General features: G+C 31.8%; 1 protein-coding gene across 1 annotated transcript; it reads left to right on the top strand.

Moving 5' to 3' along the window:
- Positions 1 to 1,478: 1,478 nt before the first annotated feature.
- Positions 1,479 to 12,620, top strand: LOC132730858 (protein SSUH2 homolog). The gene is made up of 9 exons (XM_060716931.1): positions 1,479 to 1,666; positions 6,124 to 6,264; positions 6,960 to 7,023; positions 7,339 to 7,468; positions 8,445 to 8,630; positions 9,169 to 9,341; positions 11,001 to 11,093; positions 11,891 to 11,993; positions 12,570 to 12,620. The coding sequence occupies exons 1-9, from the start codon at positions 1,648 to 1,650 to the stop codon at positions 12,618 to 12,620; spliced, it is 960 nt and encodes a 319-aa protein (XP_060572914.1). The 5' UTR covers positions 1,479 to 1,647.
- Positions 12,621 to 15,524: the final 2,904 nt, after the last annotated feature.

The raw sequence follows: 15,524 nt of genomic DNA on the forward strand, positions 1-15,524 counted from the left end.
TGTAAACCATTACTTTGATTGCCTTTGTATTTCATTACTTCAACAAATCTTTTGTAAACCATTACTTTGACTGTCTTTGTAAAACATTACTTTGACAGTCTTTGTAAACCATTACTTCAACAGTCTTTTGTAGACCATTACTTCAACAGTCTTTTGTAAACCATAACTATAGCAGTCTTTTGTAAACCATTATTTGACAGTCTTTGTTAACCATTATTTCAACAATCTTAAAATTGTAAACCATTACTTTGATTGCCTTTGTATTTCATTACTTCAACAAATCTTTTGTAAACCATTACTTTGACTATCTTTGTAAAACATTACTTTGACAGTCTTTGTAAACCATTACTTCAACAGTCTTTTGTAGACCATTACTTCAACAGCCTTTTGTAAACCATTACGTCAACAGTCTTTTGAAAACCATTTCTTTGACAGTATTTGTAAACCATTACGTCAACAGTCTTTTGCAAACCATTTCTTTGACAGTCTGTTGTAAATCATTACTTCAACAATCGTTTTTAAACCATTACTTCAACAATATTTTATAAACCATTTCTTCACAGTCTTTTATAAACCACTATTTGACAGTCTTTTGTAAATCATTACTTAAATAGTCTTTTGTTAACCAATTCTCTAAAGCTGCGCGCCTTCAGATGAGCCAAAATATTTCATGAAAATCAACATTGAGAAAAAATGTACACAGACTCTAAAAAAAGTGAAAATAATTATTACCAAAGAAAAACAAATACACGTTATAAGCGATTACTGACTTTGTAGTATTTGTCACTATATTTCTGGACTTGACCAAAGCAGCAAGGTCATTTTTTGCATATTCTGGCCTACTTTTGGTAATAATCGCAGATTTCAAGTGCTGTTTGCAATGTGTAAATTATTTTCTTTGGTCACTTGACAACATTTTACTTTTTGATACATTTTAATTTTTTTTTAAAATTTAGCATGAATCTGGAGACATGCTGCTTTAAGGAGCCAGTTCTTGTTGTTGTTGTTGTTGTTGTTGTTGATGATGATGATGATGAATAGGAAATCACTGCTCTTGCACTGTTCGACAAAACTTAAAATGTCCAGCGCCATCACGGAGGAGTGAAGCTACGCCAAACATGATTCGTTAGGATACATTAAACAGAAACAGTAAGTAAGTGCAAAATTAAATTCCTTTAACATTGGGTAAATCGTATATCGTAGGGGACATTTTGTTTCGTATATTCGGTATTTTTTTTTTAAAAACAAAACGATGTTTTTGCTTAGATGCCCACTTGTCCCAGTCAAAATATAAAAAAAATGCAAAAAAAAAAAAAAGACAACAAAGTCAAATTAATATTTAATTTTAAAATGCACATCAAACATCTAAATTCAGTCCTACGTTACATTAATTTTAATTTCTTCCATTCATTTTTCCAATAATTGATCTTCGATCGGGGTAACCGACAATAAGCACAATACAAATTGACCGATAGTTTGCACATTTTGATTCCGTTTGTTATGGGATTTGTTTTGGACAACGAGAAGTTTCAATAGTGGGATTAAATTTAATAATCCATAGGGAATTACTCTACATGTATTAAACTAAGCAAATGCTAATATATTAAAGTTTAAGTCCATTAGTACCGGTGTAACACTTGTCGCAAAATGACGGCCGTACACCCAGGTGAGTGATTTTCTAGTAGATCTTTCATTCATCAAATAAATATATTAAATTTAATTAAATTTAATGATAAAAAGATAGATTATTATGCTGAGTACATTTGCAAAAAAAAAAAGTTTTAAATAATCTATGGTGACTGGTATATATTTTGTCTTAATTTATTTCTTTTTTATTTATTTATTTTATTTTTTTTTTTGTATTATTTTTGTACTTGCTTATATCGTCTATTTTCGAAAATGAGTTCAGGTAAAATGTGTTTGAAAAATTGACGCACCTATTCTTGTCGTGCTATACGTATTAGTATACCTCAATAATCACGCAAATATTATAAGAAATGCAATTACCGTTTCTCACACCTTTTGTTAAAATAATTAATAAAAATTAAACATAAATAAATAAACAAATAAATAGAGGATCTATTTCAAGTTCTTTCTATAAATAATTGACTTATTTTCATAGAGTGGTATAAAAATAATTGTTTCATGAGTGGCGGTAGCCGCGAGGGAAATATGATAATTTTCATGCCACAAGATGAAAATAAATCATGTATTTATAGAAAAAAAAAACTTGAATGTTCAGTTTATCATATACATTTGTCTCTTTTTGACATTTTTTGAAAGATTTTCCCTTACATTTTGTATACTGGCAGAATCTATAATAGTTCTGACTTCCAAAACTTTATAAGCCGCTTTTTAACATTTTTGTTTTTCATCAGATGCGGCACGTCATGTCATATATATAAACGGGTACGCTGAAGACCTTAAGCTAAATCTATAAGAAAATACAGAAAAATATGTTTTACTGCAGTGAAAAATAAATTTTTACAGTGAAAATACAGAAAATGAAAGTACGCATTTTATTTCATCAATATTTCTCAATATTTTCATTCATAAGTATATAATAAACGTGTTTAGTAATAACCACTTTTAGTTCACATTGCTTCAATTAAGTTCGTCCGCTTAAAATGAAATTATTATTATTATTATTATTATTATTTTGGTTTTCACTCTGCTGTAAATTTGTTTATTTCTTTAAAAAAATAAATGAAACACACGGAAAAAAAACTTTCACGTTTCACGAGCGTTATCTTCAATTTAAGGAAAATATTTTCGGAAGTTCCCTTTTAAAATTCTTTTTAATGTTTTTGTGGGGAAGGGGGTAGGTATTGGTAAAGACCATGAAACCCGTTCGAAGGCCCGCGAAACTAAGAGCGTAAAAATTGTGGCTTCTATAAAAAAATCGTAATATTGTCACTTTTACTTTTTGTTTTCCTTTTTTTTTATACTAAAACTGTCAAAGCATCAGCACAAAAGTATTGACTTGGGTTGGACTAACTCGAATAAAATATTTCTATATTTCAAACCTCAATTGATCACGTGTTAGTATTATTTATTTATTTCATTTTATTAGATTATTAATGAAATATCATCTCAAATCGAACGAAACCGGAGCTCGCAAATCAAATACAGTAATCATATAATGTTGTAATCAAGTTGCGCAAATATTTAGTAAAAAGGCTATAACATGTTGTGATTATACAATAACTACGTCGAATATTTAACTATATTATTTCAAATTTTGGCTTATAACACTTTGAAACACAAATCAATTGTCTATTTTTCTGACTCTCTCTAGTTATGACTTTAAACACCATATTGACGTTATAAAACATATACATGTATAGAAGATAACGAAAGATTCACATGAATACATATAGCTATAAACATTTTCATAGATTTAATATAATGTGTAAATATTACGTTAACACCGCCTAGTAACTCATTTAAAATCCAATCAATCGAAATTGTAGCAAAACTAAACAAGTTTGCTTCTTTAAAAAGAAGCATGCGAGAGGTCTTTTTGCTGCTGTGGAAGATTTGTTTAATTTGTAAATATTTGGAAATAAGACACAACGAATGGTTATAAATTACAATAATTTAACAAAATATAATTTATTATATAAATTGAATATATAGTAGCATAATGAAAGTTTGTTTACACTTCATTTTTTAATGTTTTGATTATATGCTGGAGAAATGGATTTTTTTCCTTGACGCATTAGGGATACTTTTAATACAAAGGGAACTAAATTTAAAATAAATGATATGTATATTAAAAGTAGTATCAAAATAAAAGTTTCTTGTAAAATTCAATCAGCAAATTTTCGGTTTATGTTTTGGTAAGTATATGAAACATTTCCTCTACGTTTTCCAAAACGGGCATAAAGTATGTTAATCAGATACATTTAAGTCCAGGATTTACATAAAAATGTTTTATATCATTTGATTGGAATAAACAGAATATAAAGCTGCATGCCTCCAACCACAATATTTTAAGAAAATCAAACGTGTGTCAAATTTGTGCCACTTGCGCCAAAAAATCCCCGTTGCGTTACATAGTCATACCAGTTCAAAAAGAACTTTGTACAAGCGGTACACGGTTCACTCGGTCGTATAATAGTGCATGGTGTTAATGTAGCTATAATGTTCACTGCTACTATTTATCGTTACTGTTACTATTTATCGGAACAAGAAAATAGTAAAAAGCTATTAAGAAAACAATACTGTAATCGATTTATACAGTTTTAAAAGATTAAAAACGGAATGAAACATCCACAACGTAAAATAATATTTTCCGATTTTTCTTTGTACCGATCGATTCGTTCCCTTCAATGTTCCGTAACGTACCGGAAAAACGGTGTTTAAGCTAGGTTTCGAAAATGGTCAATTTTTCGTTTAAGTTAAGTCGTATTTTTGAAACGGAGCATGCGCAAAACAAATTTTTGTAGACTGCTCCTAATGGGTTTTAAGCTGTAAAATGACATTCATTTTACTAAAAATCAGATCGCAAAAAAGGAGCCGCCAGCCAAAACAGTCTGAACCAAGGGGGAGGGCTGTTTACCTCTCCAATTTTTAAACGGGTTTTCCGGGAAAAGTGCTGGATAATTTTCTGTCTTTTTTTAAAATTTTCACTTTAAAAAATTTTTATATTTAAAACTTTTTTTTTGTCCAATTCAATTTTTAAAATCAAAACCAAAGTTCCTTTTACTATTTCTTTTAAATTTGTCCCATTTGAACATTTTAAAGGGGGGTTTTTTTTTAAACAAATTTTATAAAGTTGGGGGCTTTAAATCCCCTCGTAAAATTTAAATTTGACGCTTTTTTTTTTCCTTTTTTTTAATGGGGTGCGCCCCAGCCGTAAAAAAATCCCTTTAAAGGAATTTTAAAGATTTTTCCCCATTTTTTTTTTTTTTTAAATAAACACTTGAAAAAAAGAAATTGAATGAAAACCCGCTGTATAGGTTTAAACCAAAAATTCCCCTTTTTATGATCTAAACGGGAAGTTATTTTTAAAAAAGTCTTAACTTAACACTTTTTAAAGGGACTCCACTGAGAGTAAAAGACCTAAAACCAACAAATTTTTAGATTTCTTACATATATCAACTGGGGAACTTAAAACAGAACAAATATGCAATATACTTAGCTATTCTTAAACAGTTTTGAGCGAAAAGCATTGCGCAACGCTTTCCAATGACCTAAAAAAGCGGAGAAAGCAAGTGATTACAAATTGTTGGTTTATATCTACATTAAATTAATCTCGAAAATTAATCATGTCATGCCAAAAAACTCAGTGAAGTCCCTTTAAAAGTTTTCGTCTATTTCTAAATTTAAAAACATCTGTATAGAAAGACTACTTACTGGGGCTTCCCAAAATTTTTTAAAATTGAAATTAAAAAACTATATGTTTTTAATTTTTTAAAACATGCTTGACCCGGGGGGAAAACAAACTTTGCATTTGGGGAAAATATTTAATTTTAAATTCTTTGTAATATTTTTTCATTCCCTTTTTTAATTTAAAATTTTTAATTTCCCTTTTTTTAAAAATTATTTCAGTTTTTTTTTGGTTTTTTTTTTTTTTCCCCCTTTTTTTTTATGCGGACTTTTCATTTTTAAAAGTAACCATCCCCTTTTTTAAATTTTTCAAATAACGTAATTTGTCCCCTTTAAAAAAAATTTTTAAAACGCAAAATTATTTTCAATGCATTTTTTTTTCCCCAAAGTAAAAATACGAGTTTTTTGGGTTTTCCGGGAAAATTAAAGCAAAAGTTTGTAAAATTTTATTAATAAAACATTGTCTAGTTTTAAAATTTTTATTTCTTTAAAGTGCAATAGAGGCAAACCACAGTCAATATAAATTATAAAATTTAGTTTAATCATATTTTATTGCTTTTACATTTTATACAAAAACAGATACATTGTCACATGTAAACATACTACAAAACAGTAACGAATACATTTACAGTTAATACATGGATGTTATAGTTATTATAAAAAAGCAAAAGGGTCAATTACTGTAGTGGTAATCGATTCATTAATGTATCAATGTATGAATATCGATCTATTAGCACTTAATAAAAATTTAATATTTCAATTTATATTCATTTGATCTTTTTACCGTAGAATGGCGTCCCGGAATGGACCCAAGACCACAAGGTGGTCCTCCACCAGGATTCCAGATGAGCGAAAATCCTCCCCCGATGAACTCGGACCCAGCCTACCCGCCAATGCCGGGCTATGAGGGCGTTGGTTTTGGACAAGCAAGTAAGTTGCTATAAAGTATAAAAAATTTTATTTTCCCATCCCTTTAAAATTTAACCAAATTTAATGACTTTTTAGCGTTTTCCCCCTCGTTTTAAAGTTCAAAAATTTAATAAAAAAACCTTATTTGGAATTTCATTTTTTTAATTTTTGGGCCTTTGTTTTTATTTCCCGAGTTCAAAAAGGGGTTTTTACCAAATCCAAAATCGCACCCCAATTTTGCACCGGGTTTTCCCTTCAAGAGTCCCCAAAAAAGTTTTTATTTTTAAATCCCCAAAGGCACCCCATTTGCCTCGTTTTAATTTTGGGTTTCCCAAAATCTTTATCACATGCAAATATACTCCAAACTAAACTTTTTTTTCATTTTTTTGAGGGGTTCAAAAATTTGATTAAAACAAAACCTTTTTTTTAACTTAAGTTTAAAAAATTTCCCGTTTTAAAATGTCAAAAACGGTGGTAAGAAATAATAACCACATTGTTCCTTATTCATAACTTAAAAAACGTATATCTTACAAATTTAACGTAAAAATTATGTTTGCCTTACTTATCAATTTTTCAAATTCGGAGTATTTGAGAAAACAAATACGTTTTTTATTTACTAATGGTAATTTAGTTTCAATTGGGTTTCATCAGGAACGGAACAGAAAAGCTTAATAAGATAGCCATTGTATTTTATATACATGTGTTTTATTTTTCAGGACCAATGCCTCCACCACCAATGCCACCACCCCAGGGCGACCCACCACCGCAAACGTTTACGGAGTAAGTTACTCTTTATGGTTGTGTACCAATATTTGCATAAGTACTGAATACTAGCATCTTTTTATTATGATTTTATTATTATTATTATTATGATTATTATTATTATTATTAATTATTTTATTAACTTATTAATTTATTAATTTATTATTTTATTATTATTATTATTATTATTATTATTATTATTATTATTATTATTATATTATTATTATTATTATTATTATTATCATCATCATTTTTATTATTATAATTATTATTTATTTTATTATTTTTATAATTTTATTATTTCATTATTTTTATTTTTATTATTATTTGCAGTCTGGCAAAGTTAGATGAAGAGGCGTGTCGTTCGGCCATGATTCAACACGTGTCGGAACATTGTTGCTATGGAAGCAAGCCCGCAAAAGAAATGAGTATTATGCAATTTGAGGGCATCACTGCTTTACATGTAAGCAACAAAAGACTATACTAGATATATTAAAAAGGCCCCCTTATTTCCTCAGAAATGCTTACTTAACTTTTTTTTTTATCAAAAAACTTGTTTAATTTTGGTGTTTTGTTACGTTTTCCAAAAAAATATACTAATTTGATACCCTTTAAAACTTTTTGCCTCTTTTTGGGAAATTTTTTTAAAAGAAAATTTTTTTTACAAATTTTGGGTAAAATTTTACAACACATTACCAATTTTTCGGGGTCCCTTTTTTTCAAATGGTTTTTAAAAATGGGAAATTTTTTAAACATTATGAAAAAACTTGTTTGACAATTTTTAAAGAATTAAAAAAATATTTGGGTTTCTGCGCCTTAAAGTTGGGTTTTAAAAAAAAAATTTGGGGTTTTTTGTGTTTAAAATTTTTTATTTAAATTTAATTTTATTTTTATTTATTGTTTGGGTTTGTTAAATTTCAAGTTTTTTGCGGGCCCGGGGAAAATTTTCGTTTTTGAAAGAAAAAACTACGTTTGAATTTTATCAATATTTTTTCCCAAAAAAACCGAACATTTACGCAGACGGACCGAAACGCCGATACGGGTATTGCTAATTATAAAAAAGCATGGCAAAAAATGAGATCGCCTTATGTAGAAAAACATTGGAAATGAAAGACCTAGACAGAGATATGCTGAATATAGAAAAGCACGTGAAAGGATTAAAATTGACAATCCCGAAAAAAGAAAAACGCGGAAAAGGACTGAGACAAAAATTTCCAAATATATATAAAAGTACGGAAAGGGGCGAATATCCAGATTGCCTAAGATATTCATGTACGAAAATTAGTTAAATTACCGAAACACAGATAGCAGAATGTAGAAAAGCTTAATAATCAAACCAATCAAATACATTAATTTTATTTTTCAAATTTCAAAAAAAACCTGCCGAAAAAAAGAACAACTCAAGAATATGAGTTGAATCTGCCACTTTTCATTTTCAGTATGTTTTGGAAACATTTGGCGAGGGTAGAAATACAAAGACTGCTAGAGAGCCCTACAGAGGCGGGCCTGTTGACGGCCCCGAGAATGGACAACCCCCACCTCCGTGGGTCATACCCTGCGCACCAAATCAAATGTTTCACTCCCACAACATTGTAAAGGAGGTTCCCCATACATCGGTGATACAGGTAAATATATTTTACATATATTACAGTTACAGATAAGATATATCCGATACATCACAAATAATGGATTTGAATTTACAGCGAAAGTGAAAATATAAAATGCCAATTTATTAAAGGCCCATTATCCCCCTGTATTGCTTATATTTTTCGTGTTCTGTTTAAGTTTCCAAGAAGTTACTCATTGGCAAACTCGCTGCAACATCCTTTGCTTCTGTTGCCTTTAGGTAATTAGAAAAGTTATAGTGATTAAGTATTTCGTATGGCATTCAGAATACTACTTTGTTCACTTTTTGCAACCTTTATGACAAATAATTTCACATTTCGCGCTACTTTCTGCATGTGATAAGCATCTAACATGCTCTAAATTCATCACTTTAATGTTAGAAAACTCATGTTTGTTCTTTCTAAAGAAGGAAAAAATATTCATTTCTGAGGCATAATGTGCCTTTAAACTAAAGGTTCGGCCTGTCCCCATACCCATTTACAAAGAGCAACTGCTGAAGTTTTTTTTAATCTACTGTTTTTTCAATAACTGTTTTAGCCATGTGGTGGTTGTGATCAACGTGGTTGGAATTGGTGTCATAGATGTGGAGCAGACGGACGCATCCGGTGTGGCACGTGCGGTGGTGATGGCGTCTGCAGTGTTTATAGTGCTCAGGAAAAGAGGCACGTGCGCAGGCAGTGTCACAGGTGTCATGGTTCCGGACAAGTGAGGCGAGTACTTTAAACTGCCTTGTTTTAAAATAAAAAGAAACACTAAAAACTGACTATCAGAAAATGAATTTAAGAGTTTTTGACGTCAATACCAATGCACTTTTTTTCGTTGCTCCGATTGATACGTTTGTATAATTAAAGTACGAAGCATTTGGCATTTTGTCAGAAAGTCTGATGTTGTTTAACATAAAATAAACGGCACAAAAGAGAGTAAACCGTCACTTTCACTCACAACAGTTTATTTATTATAACATTTTGTCTTCTTTGTCAAATTGTACCATTGTATGTTTTAGGGAAGCTTTTATGAACCTTAGGTTCGATCAGAAAAATCACACAACTGAATGAGAAATACATCTACATTTGTAACTTATTTTTACGCATATTATGCTCTTCTAAATTTGTATTGTTATATGTTTTAACCTGAATAAAGTCAAAATCAAAACCACTCAAATGATGTTAAAAAACAAAAAAGCCAATCAACATTTTTTGTTGCGCTTTTATAAATATTTGATGCATACGACCATTAAATTTCCAGTGACAAGCATATTAACTGAATAGCTTCCCCATAAATTATGACACTAGAATTCATCTCATATTTCCAACGGCACGAAGTAATATTTCATATTTAAATAGAATCTTGCATAATGACGTGTGCAGTGACTTCATCATGTATATTTAATCATATTAGTGTATTGATGCTTCAAATTTATTTTTACTTAATTATTGATACAATATTACCATATCTTGACAGAGTTGGCTTGTTTTATATTGTTTGTTTTGTTTCAGTCAATGGTAACTTGCTTTTTTATTGGCCAAAAAAAATTCACTTTCGGTAGAAGTCATGACAATTATAACAAAACATTTTAAAACAACGCAACTGTAACTATGTTTTGATTTGATTATACCCACACTGTTACATTGCTTTTTATCATATAATTTACAGATTTTGGATATCCCCGCTGCCTCTTATATCCCCAAACTCTTCCCACCTCCCCTCCCATTTACCATTTCAATTAAATTTACTAGAAGCAATTACTTATTACTTCTGGAGTAGCCATTTTATTTTTGTTGTTCACATCGCAAACTTATTATTTCTCCATGGAGTGCATGGCATAAGCGTTTTCTTTTCGACGCTGATTGCTATACTCGTAAAATGGACTTTTCCTTTCTTTTATTTGAAATAATGAAATTAATATAAAACAAACATCATGTTTTTTAATTGTAAATAATTATAAAAACTTGAAAATATGGTGAATGAAACTGAAAATATGGTTCTAATCTTTAAACAGATGCTTTACATTCACAATTTGTTTGAACTCCATATATTTTGATAGAAAAAGAGAACCTTAAGGATAAAAAACAACATTTTATCGACCTACCTACCTTACCCAAATTGACATGGAACGCGAGAGGAGAAACAAAGATATTTTTAAGGCTTACCCAAAGTGCAATATTCCTTGTGTTTTGTCACCAATTGTTGCTCTAATTAATACTAAATATTACCATATAAAGCACTTCGAACAAAAACTCCTACTTTAATATGCTCTGGTTAATGCAATGTGGGTAACTGCCGCGATCCGGAATGTAAACTACCAACACCACCACCACCCTCGTTTAATATGCACTTAGTAAACCAACGTTGTTCTCGATTATTTACAGATGTTCGAAATGTGGTGGAGATGGTAGAATCACTTGCTCCGAGTGCCAGGGATACCGGATGTTGAGATGTTATATTGAACTTACCGTCAGCTTGTAAGTAAACAATACATGAGCCGTGTCACGACGAATCCAACGTAATGCGTTTGCGACCAGCATGGATCCAGACCAGCCTGCGCATCCGCGCAGTCTGATCAGGATCCATGCTGTTCGCTATCAGTTTCTCTACTTGTAATTGGACTGGCAAGCGAACAGCATGGATCATGATCAGACTGCGCGGATGCGCAGGCTGGTCTGGATCCATGCTGGTCGCAAACGCATCACGTTGGTTTTGTCGTGACACGGCTCACATGTATATGTGTTATGATACTAAACGGTTTTTGTTGTTCACCCGTACTTGTTTGATTCTAATGTTTGCTCAGAGTTATCATGCATGTAAAATTTTCATTTATAATACCGAGCATAGCGATAACATTTAAGGTCGAAAATTCGAAGAAAATGATGACGATGATGATGATGATGTTGTTGTTGATGATGATGAAGATGATGATGATGATAAATGAATAACTTTTTGTGTTTTTGTATTTCAACCTTTCGCAATATCAACGGTATTATCTGTTACGACATTATAATTCATGTTCGCTTTTGGTTTACATCAACACCATATTACACGCCACAAAAACATGCACAAGACATGAAGTTGTGTATCATTTTGATTCAATAAAGACCTTTTTTCTTCACCATTTTAAACCATATATTATAATTACATTAAACATGGGTTGTTTATCTTAATAAGTAAAGTTTATGGTGATCTCATACAAAACTTGCCTTACAATGGCGTTTTAATGTCATGACGTCATAATAATTCAAATGCATGACAATTTTTGTTCCAGTACCAACCACAAAGACGACTACATTCTTGAAACAACTGACATGCCTGACGAACTTGTCCGAGAAGTTGGGGGGACCATTGTGTTTGAGGATGTACAAATGCAGGTATCAACTCTAAACGGTTCATCTTTCAATCTTGACAAAAAAATCTTGACAAAAACATAAAATTTATCATTTTAGTGAAAATGTCAAAATACATACATGTACTGACTGAATAGCACACTGTACAGACCATGTTCAAACGGCACGGATTTACCGACTGATTTTGGTCTGCACTTGTCGAATGTATAGAATCTGTTGCCGCCAGTATGTGTGGCAGTTACAATAGTCAAAAAAGTACACTTATTTATATGCTTTTATATGCTTTATAATATAAGCATTTTTTCTGACCCCCCTCCCCTCCAACCCGACGCCACCCCAACCCTTTCAATTAAATGTTTACAAATATCCTACAGCAACTGAGGCCATGTTAAAGTATGGGGCGTTTTATAAGTATGTAGTATGTACGGACGTACGTACGACCGTCGGCGGGTTTTTGTGCTTTTTCTTTTAGTTAAATATCCCTTAAGTAACTTGTTTTTTAAATTTTTTGTTTCGTTTATTTGAAATTTCAAAATTCAAAAAAAACCCGGGACATTTTAAAATAGATCTATATAAAAATATCATATAAATATTTTTCAGGTTTTTCCAATAACAATGTACCAGGTGAAGGAAAATCAAAATTTTAATTAATCTACAAGGGACAATGGCCCTTTTGAAAAAAATTTTTTAATAGTAATAACATCACTTATATATTTTCCTAAAATTTTTTCAACTATAAGAATAATTTTTAGGGTTTTTGGGGGGAAATATTTATTAAATCAAGATTCTGTCCAAAAAAAAAAATGGTACTGTTGATAAATTTTATAAAAATATTTCATAAGATATAGATTTATACCCCTTAATAGTACGAGTCTTTTTGCCATGCTCTGGTAAACTACGGTACTATTGAATTATCGACGAGAGATATCAAAATTTTCACGCGTTTCGTTCAAGTATAGCATGAAAATATTGTCTAAACGATGCGTATAATGGTCAGTTTTTGTAATGTATATAGTATCTGCACGTGTTATGCGTGCGATATCGTGTTAGTATATATAAGGATTTTACAGTAGGTTGAATTCAGTCTACCGGACACTAGCGCATTGTTCAGTCGGTTTTATCCAATTTTTCTTTTAAGTATAATATTATAACTTAAGGTCAAGGATTGGATATCTATATTGATTATCTGCTGCAATTATTGATAAAATTTTATGTCGGGCATCATTTTACGCTATTGTAGACAAACATATGGAACTTAAATAATTATATTATCTATTTAAATTGATCAGATTGGTTAATGTTGCATTTTATTTTTAATGTTATATTACATGTATAATGTTCAAAAAATGAGATAATAAGCAGGTTAGATGGTTAGAACAGGTTTCCAGAGTAAATTTTTTAAAAGTAAAAGTTTTTATCTCTAGTTTTACCTGGGCGAGTCAACCGTGATCATTATGAAAGTATTGTGAAATTTGTGAATGATTTTGTATCATGAAAAATAACGTATGTGAGAAATTAGCAGTTAACAGTGAGCTAAGCAAAAAGGCATTACGATTCTTATAGGGAAATCAATGATCTGCTGTTATGCTCAGCTGGGTAAGCAATCTAGCAGAGCATTCCAAAATAAAGCGTAGAAATGCTTTGCTCATATGCTCAGCTGGCTAAGCAATCTAGCAGGCCATTCCTAAATATAGTGTAAAAATGCTCTGCTGGTATGCTCAGCTGGCTAGGCAATCTAGCGGGGCGTTCCAAAATATAGTGCAAAAATGCTCTGCTGGTATGCTCAGCTGGCTAAGCAATCTAGCGGGGCATTCCAAAATATAGTGCAAAAATGATCTGCTGGTATGCTCAGCTGGCTAAGCAATCAAGCGGGGCATTCCAAAATATAGTGTACAAAATGATCTGCTGTTATGCTCAGCTGGCTAGGCAATCTAGCAGGACATTCCTAAATATAGTGTAAAATATACTCTGCTGTTATACTCAGCTGGCTAAGCAATCCAAAATATAGTGTAAAAAACTCTGTTGTTATGCTCAGCTGGCTAAGCAATCTAGCGGGGCATTCCAAAATATAATGTAAAAATGCTCTGCTGAATTGCTCAGCTGGCTAGGCAATCTAGAAGGGCATTCCTAAATATAGTGTAAAAATGCTCTGCTGGTATGCTCAGCTGGCTAAGCAATCTAGCAGGGCATTCCTAAATATAGTGCTTAAATGCTCAGCTGGCTAGGCAATCCAGCAAAGCATTCTGAAAATTAGTATAAAAATGTTCTGCCGGAATGCTGAGCTGTCTAGGCAAACTAGCAGGGCTTTCTTAAATAAAGTATAAATTTCGTTGGTCTTCAACTGATTATTTGGCACTCGTAGACTTTCTGAAATATTTGGTGCCAATGCAGATAATGACATTTTTTTACTTCTACGGGACCCTCAAGTGTCTATTTCTTTGGTCTCCGACTAATTCTGGGACGATCGCAGACTTTCAGGAATTTTTGGTGTTAATGCAGATAATGACATTTGTGAATTTTTAGGACCATCCAGAGTCCATTTCTTTGGTCTGCGAATGTTTCTGGAACACTCGCAGAAATTTTCGGTGCCAATGGAGATAATGACATTTTTACTTCACAAGGACCCTCCTGAGTCTATTTCGTTGGTCTGCGACAGATTCTGAGTCACTCGCAGACTTTTAGGAATTTTGGTGTCAATGCAGAAAATGATATTTCTGACTTATTGGGACCTTCCTGAATCCATTTTTTTTGGTATGCGACTGATTCTGAGGCACTCACAGACTTTCAGGAATTTTTTATGTCAAGGCAGATAATGACATTATTTACTTCTAGGGACCATCCAGGGTCCATTTTTTGGTCTGCGACTTATTCTTGGACAGTCACAGACTTTCAGGAATTTTTGGTGCCAATAGAGATAATTACAATTTTGACATTTTTGACCATCCAGAGTCTATTTCGTTGGTCTGCGACTGATTATTTTGGGCACTTGCAGACTTTCAGGAATTTTGGGTGCTAATGCAGATAATGACATTTTAGAGTAAAAATGCTCTGCTTATGACTAAAGGGTCTTAATAAATTAAAAAATGTCATGATCTGCAATGGCACTAACCATCCTGAAAGTCTGCGAGTCTCAAAGAATCAGTCGCAGACCAAAGAAATGTACTCTGGCGGTTCCCTAGAAGTCAGACATGTCATTATCTCCATTGGCACCACAGATTCCTGAAAGTCTGCGAATGTCCCAGGATTAGTCGCAGACCATAAAAATGGACTCTGACGGGTCACTAGAAGTAAAAATTTCCATCATTTCTCTTGGAACCAAACTTTCCTGAAAGACTGCGAGTGTCCAACAATACGCTGCAGGCCAATGAAATGGACTCCTAAAGGACCCTAGAAGTAAAAAATATCATTATTTCCATTGGCACCAACCATTCCTGAAAGTCTGCGAGTGTCCAAGAATTAGTCGCAGACCAACAAAATGGACTTTTGAGGGTCCATAGAAGTCTAAATTGTCAATATCAGCATTGGCACTAAAATTCCTGAAAGTCTGCGAGTGTC

This window comes from Ruditapes philippinarum, unplaced genomic scaffold (genome assembly GCF_026571515.1).
Source record: "Ruditapes philippinarum isolate M1 unplaced genomic scaffold, ASM2657151v2 ctg827_1_1_1_1, whole genome shotgun sequence".
Lineage (NCBI taxonomy): Eukaryota > Metazoa > Mollusca > Bivalvia > Venerida > Veneridae > Ruditapes > Ruditapes philippinarum.

Excerpts from the sequence above, each read along its gene's own strand:
- LOC132730858 (XM_060716931.1), top strand. Across the intron at positions 6,265-6,959 it reads CGTTGGTTTTGGACAAGCAA|GACCAATGCCTCCACCACCA; the intron begins GTAAGTTGCTAT and ends TTTATTTTTCAG. Across the intron at positions 7,469-8,444 it reads AGGGCATCACTGCTTTACAT|TATGTTTTGGAAACATTTGG; the intron begins GTAAGCAACAAA and ends TTTCATTTTCAG.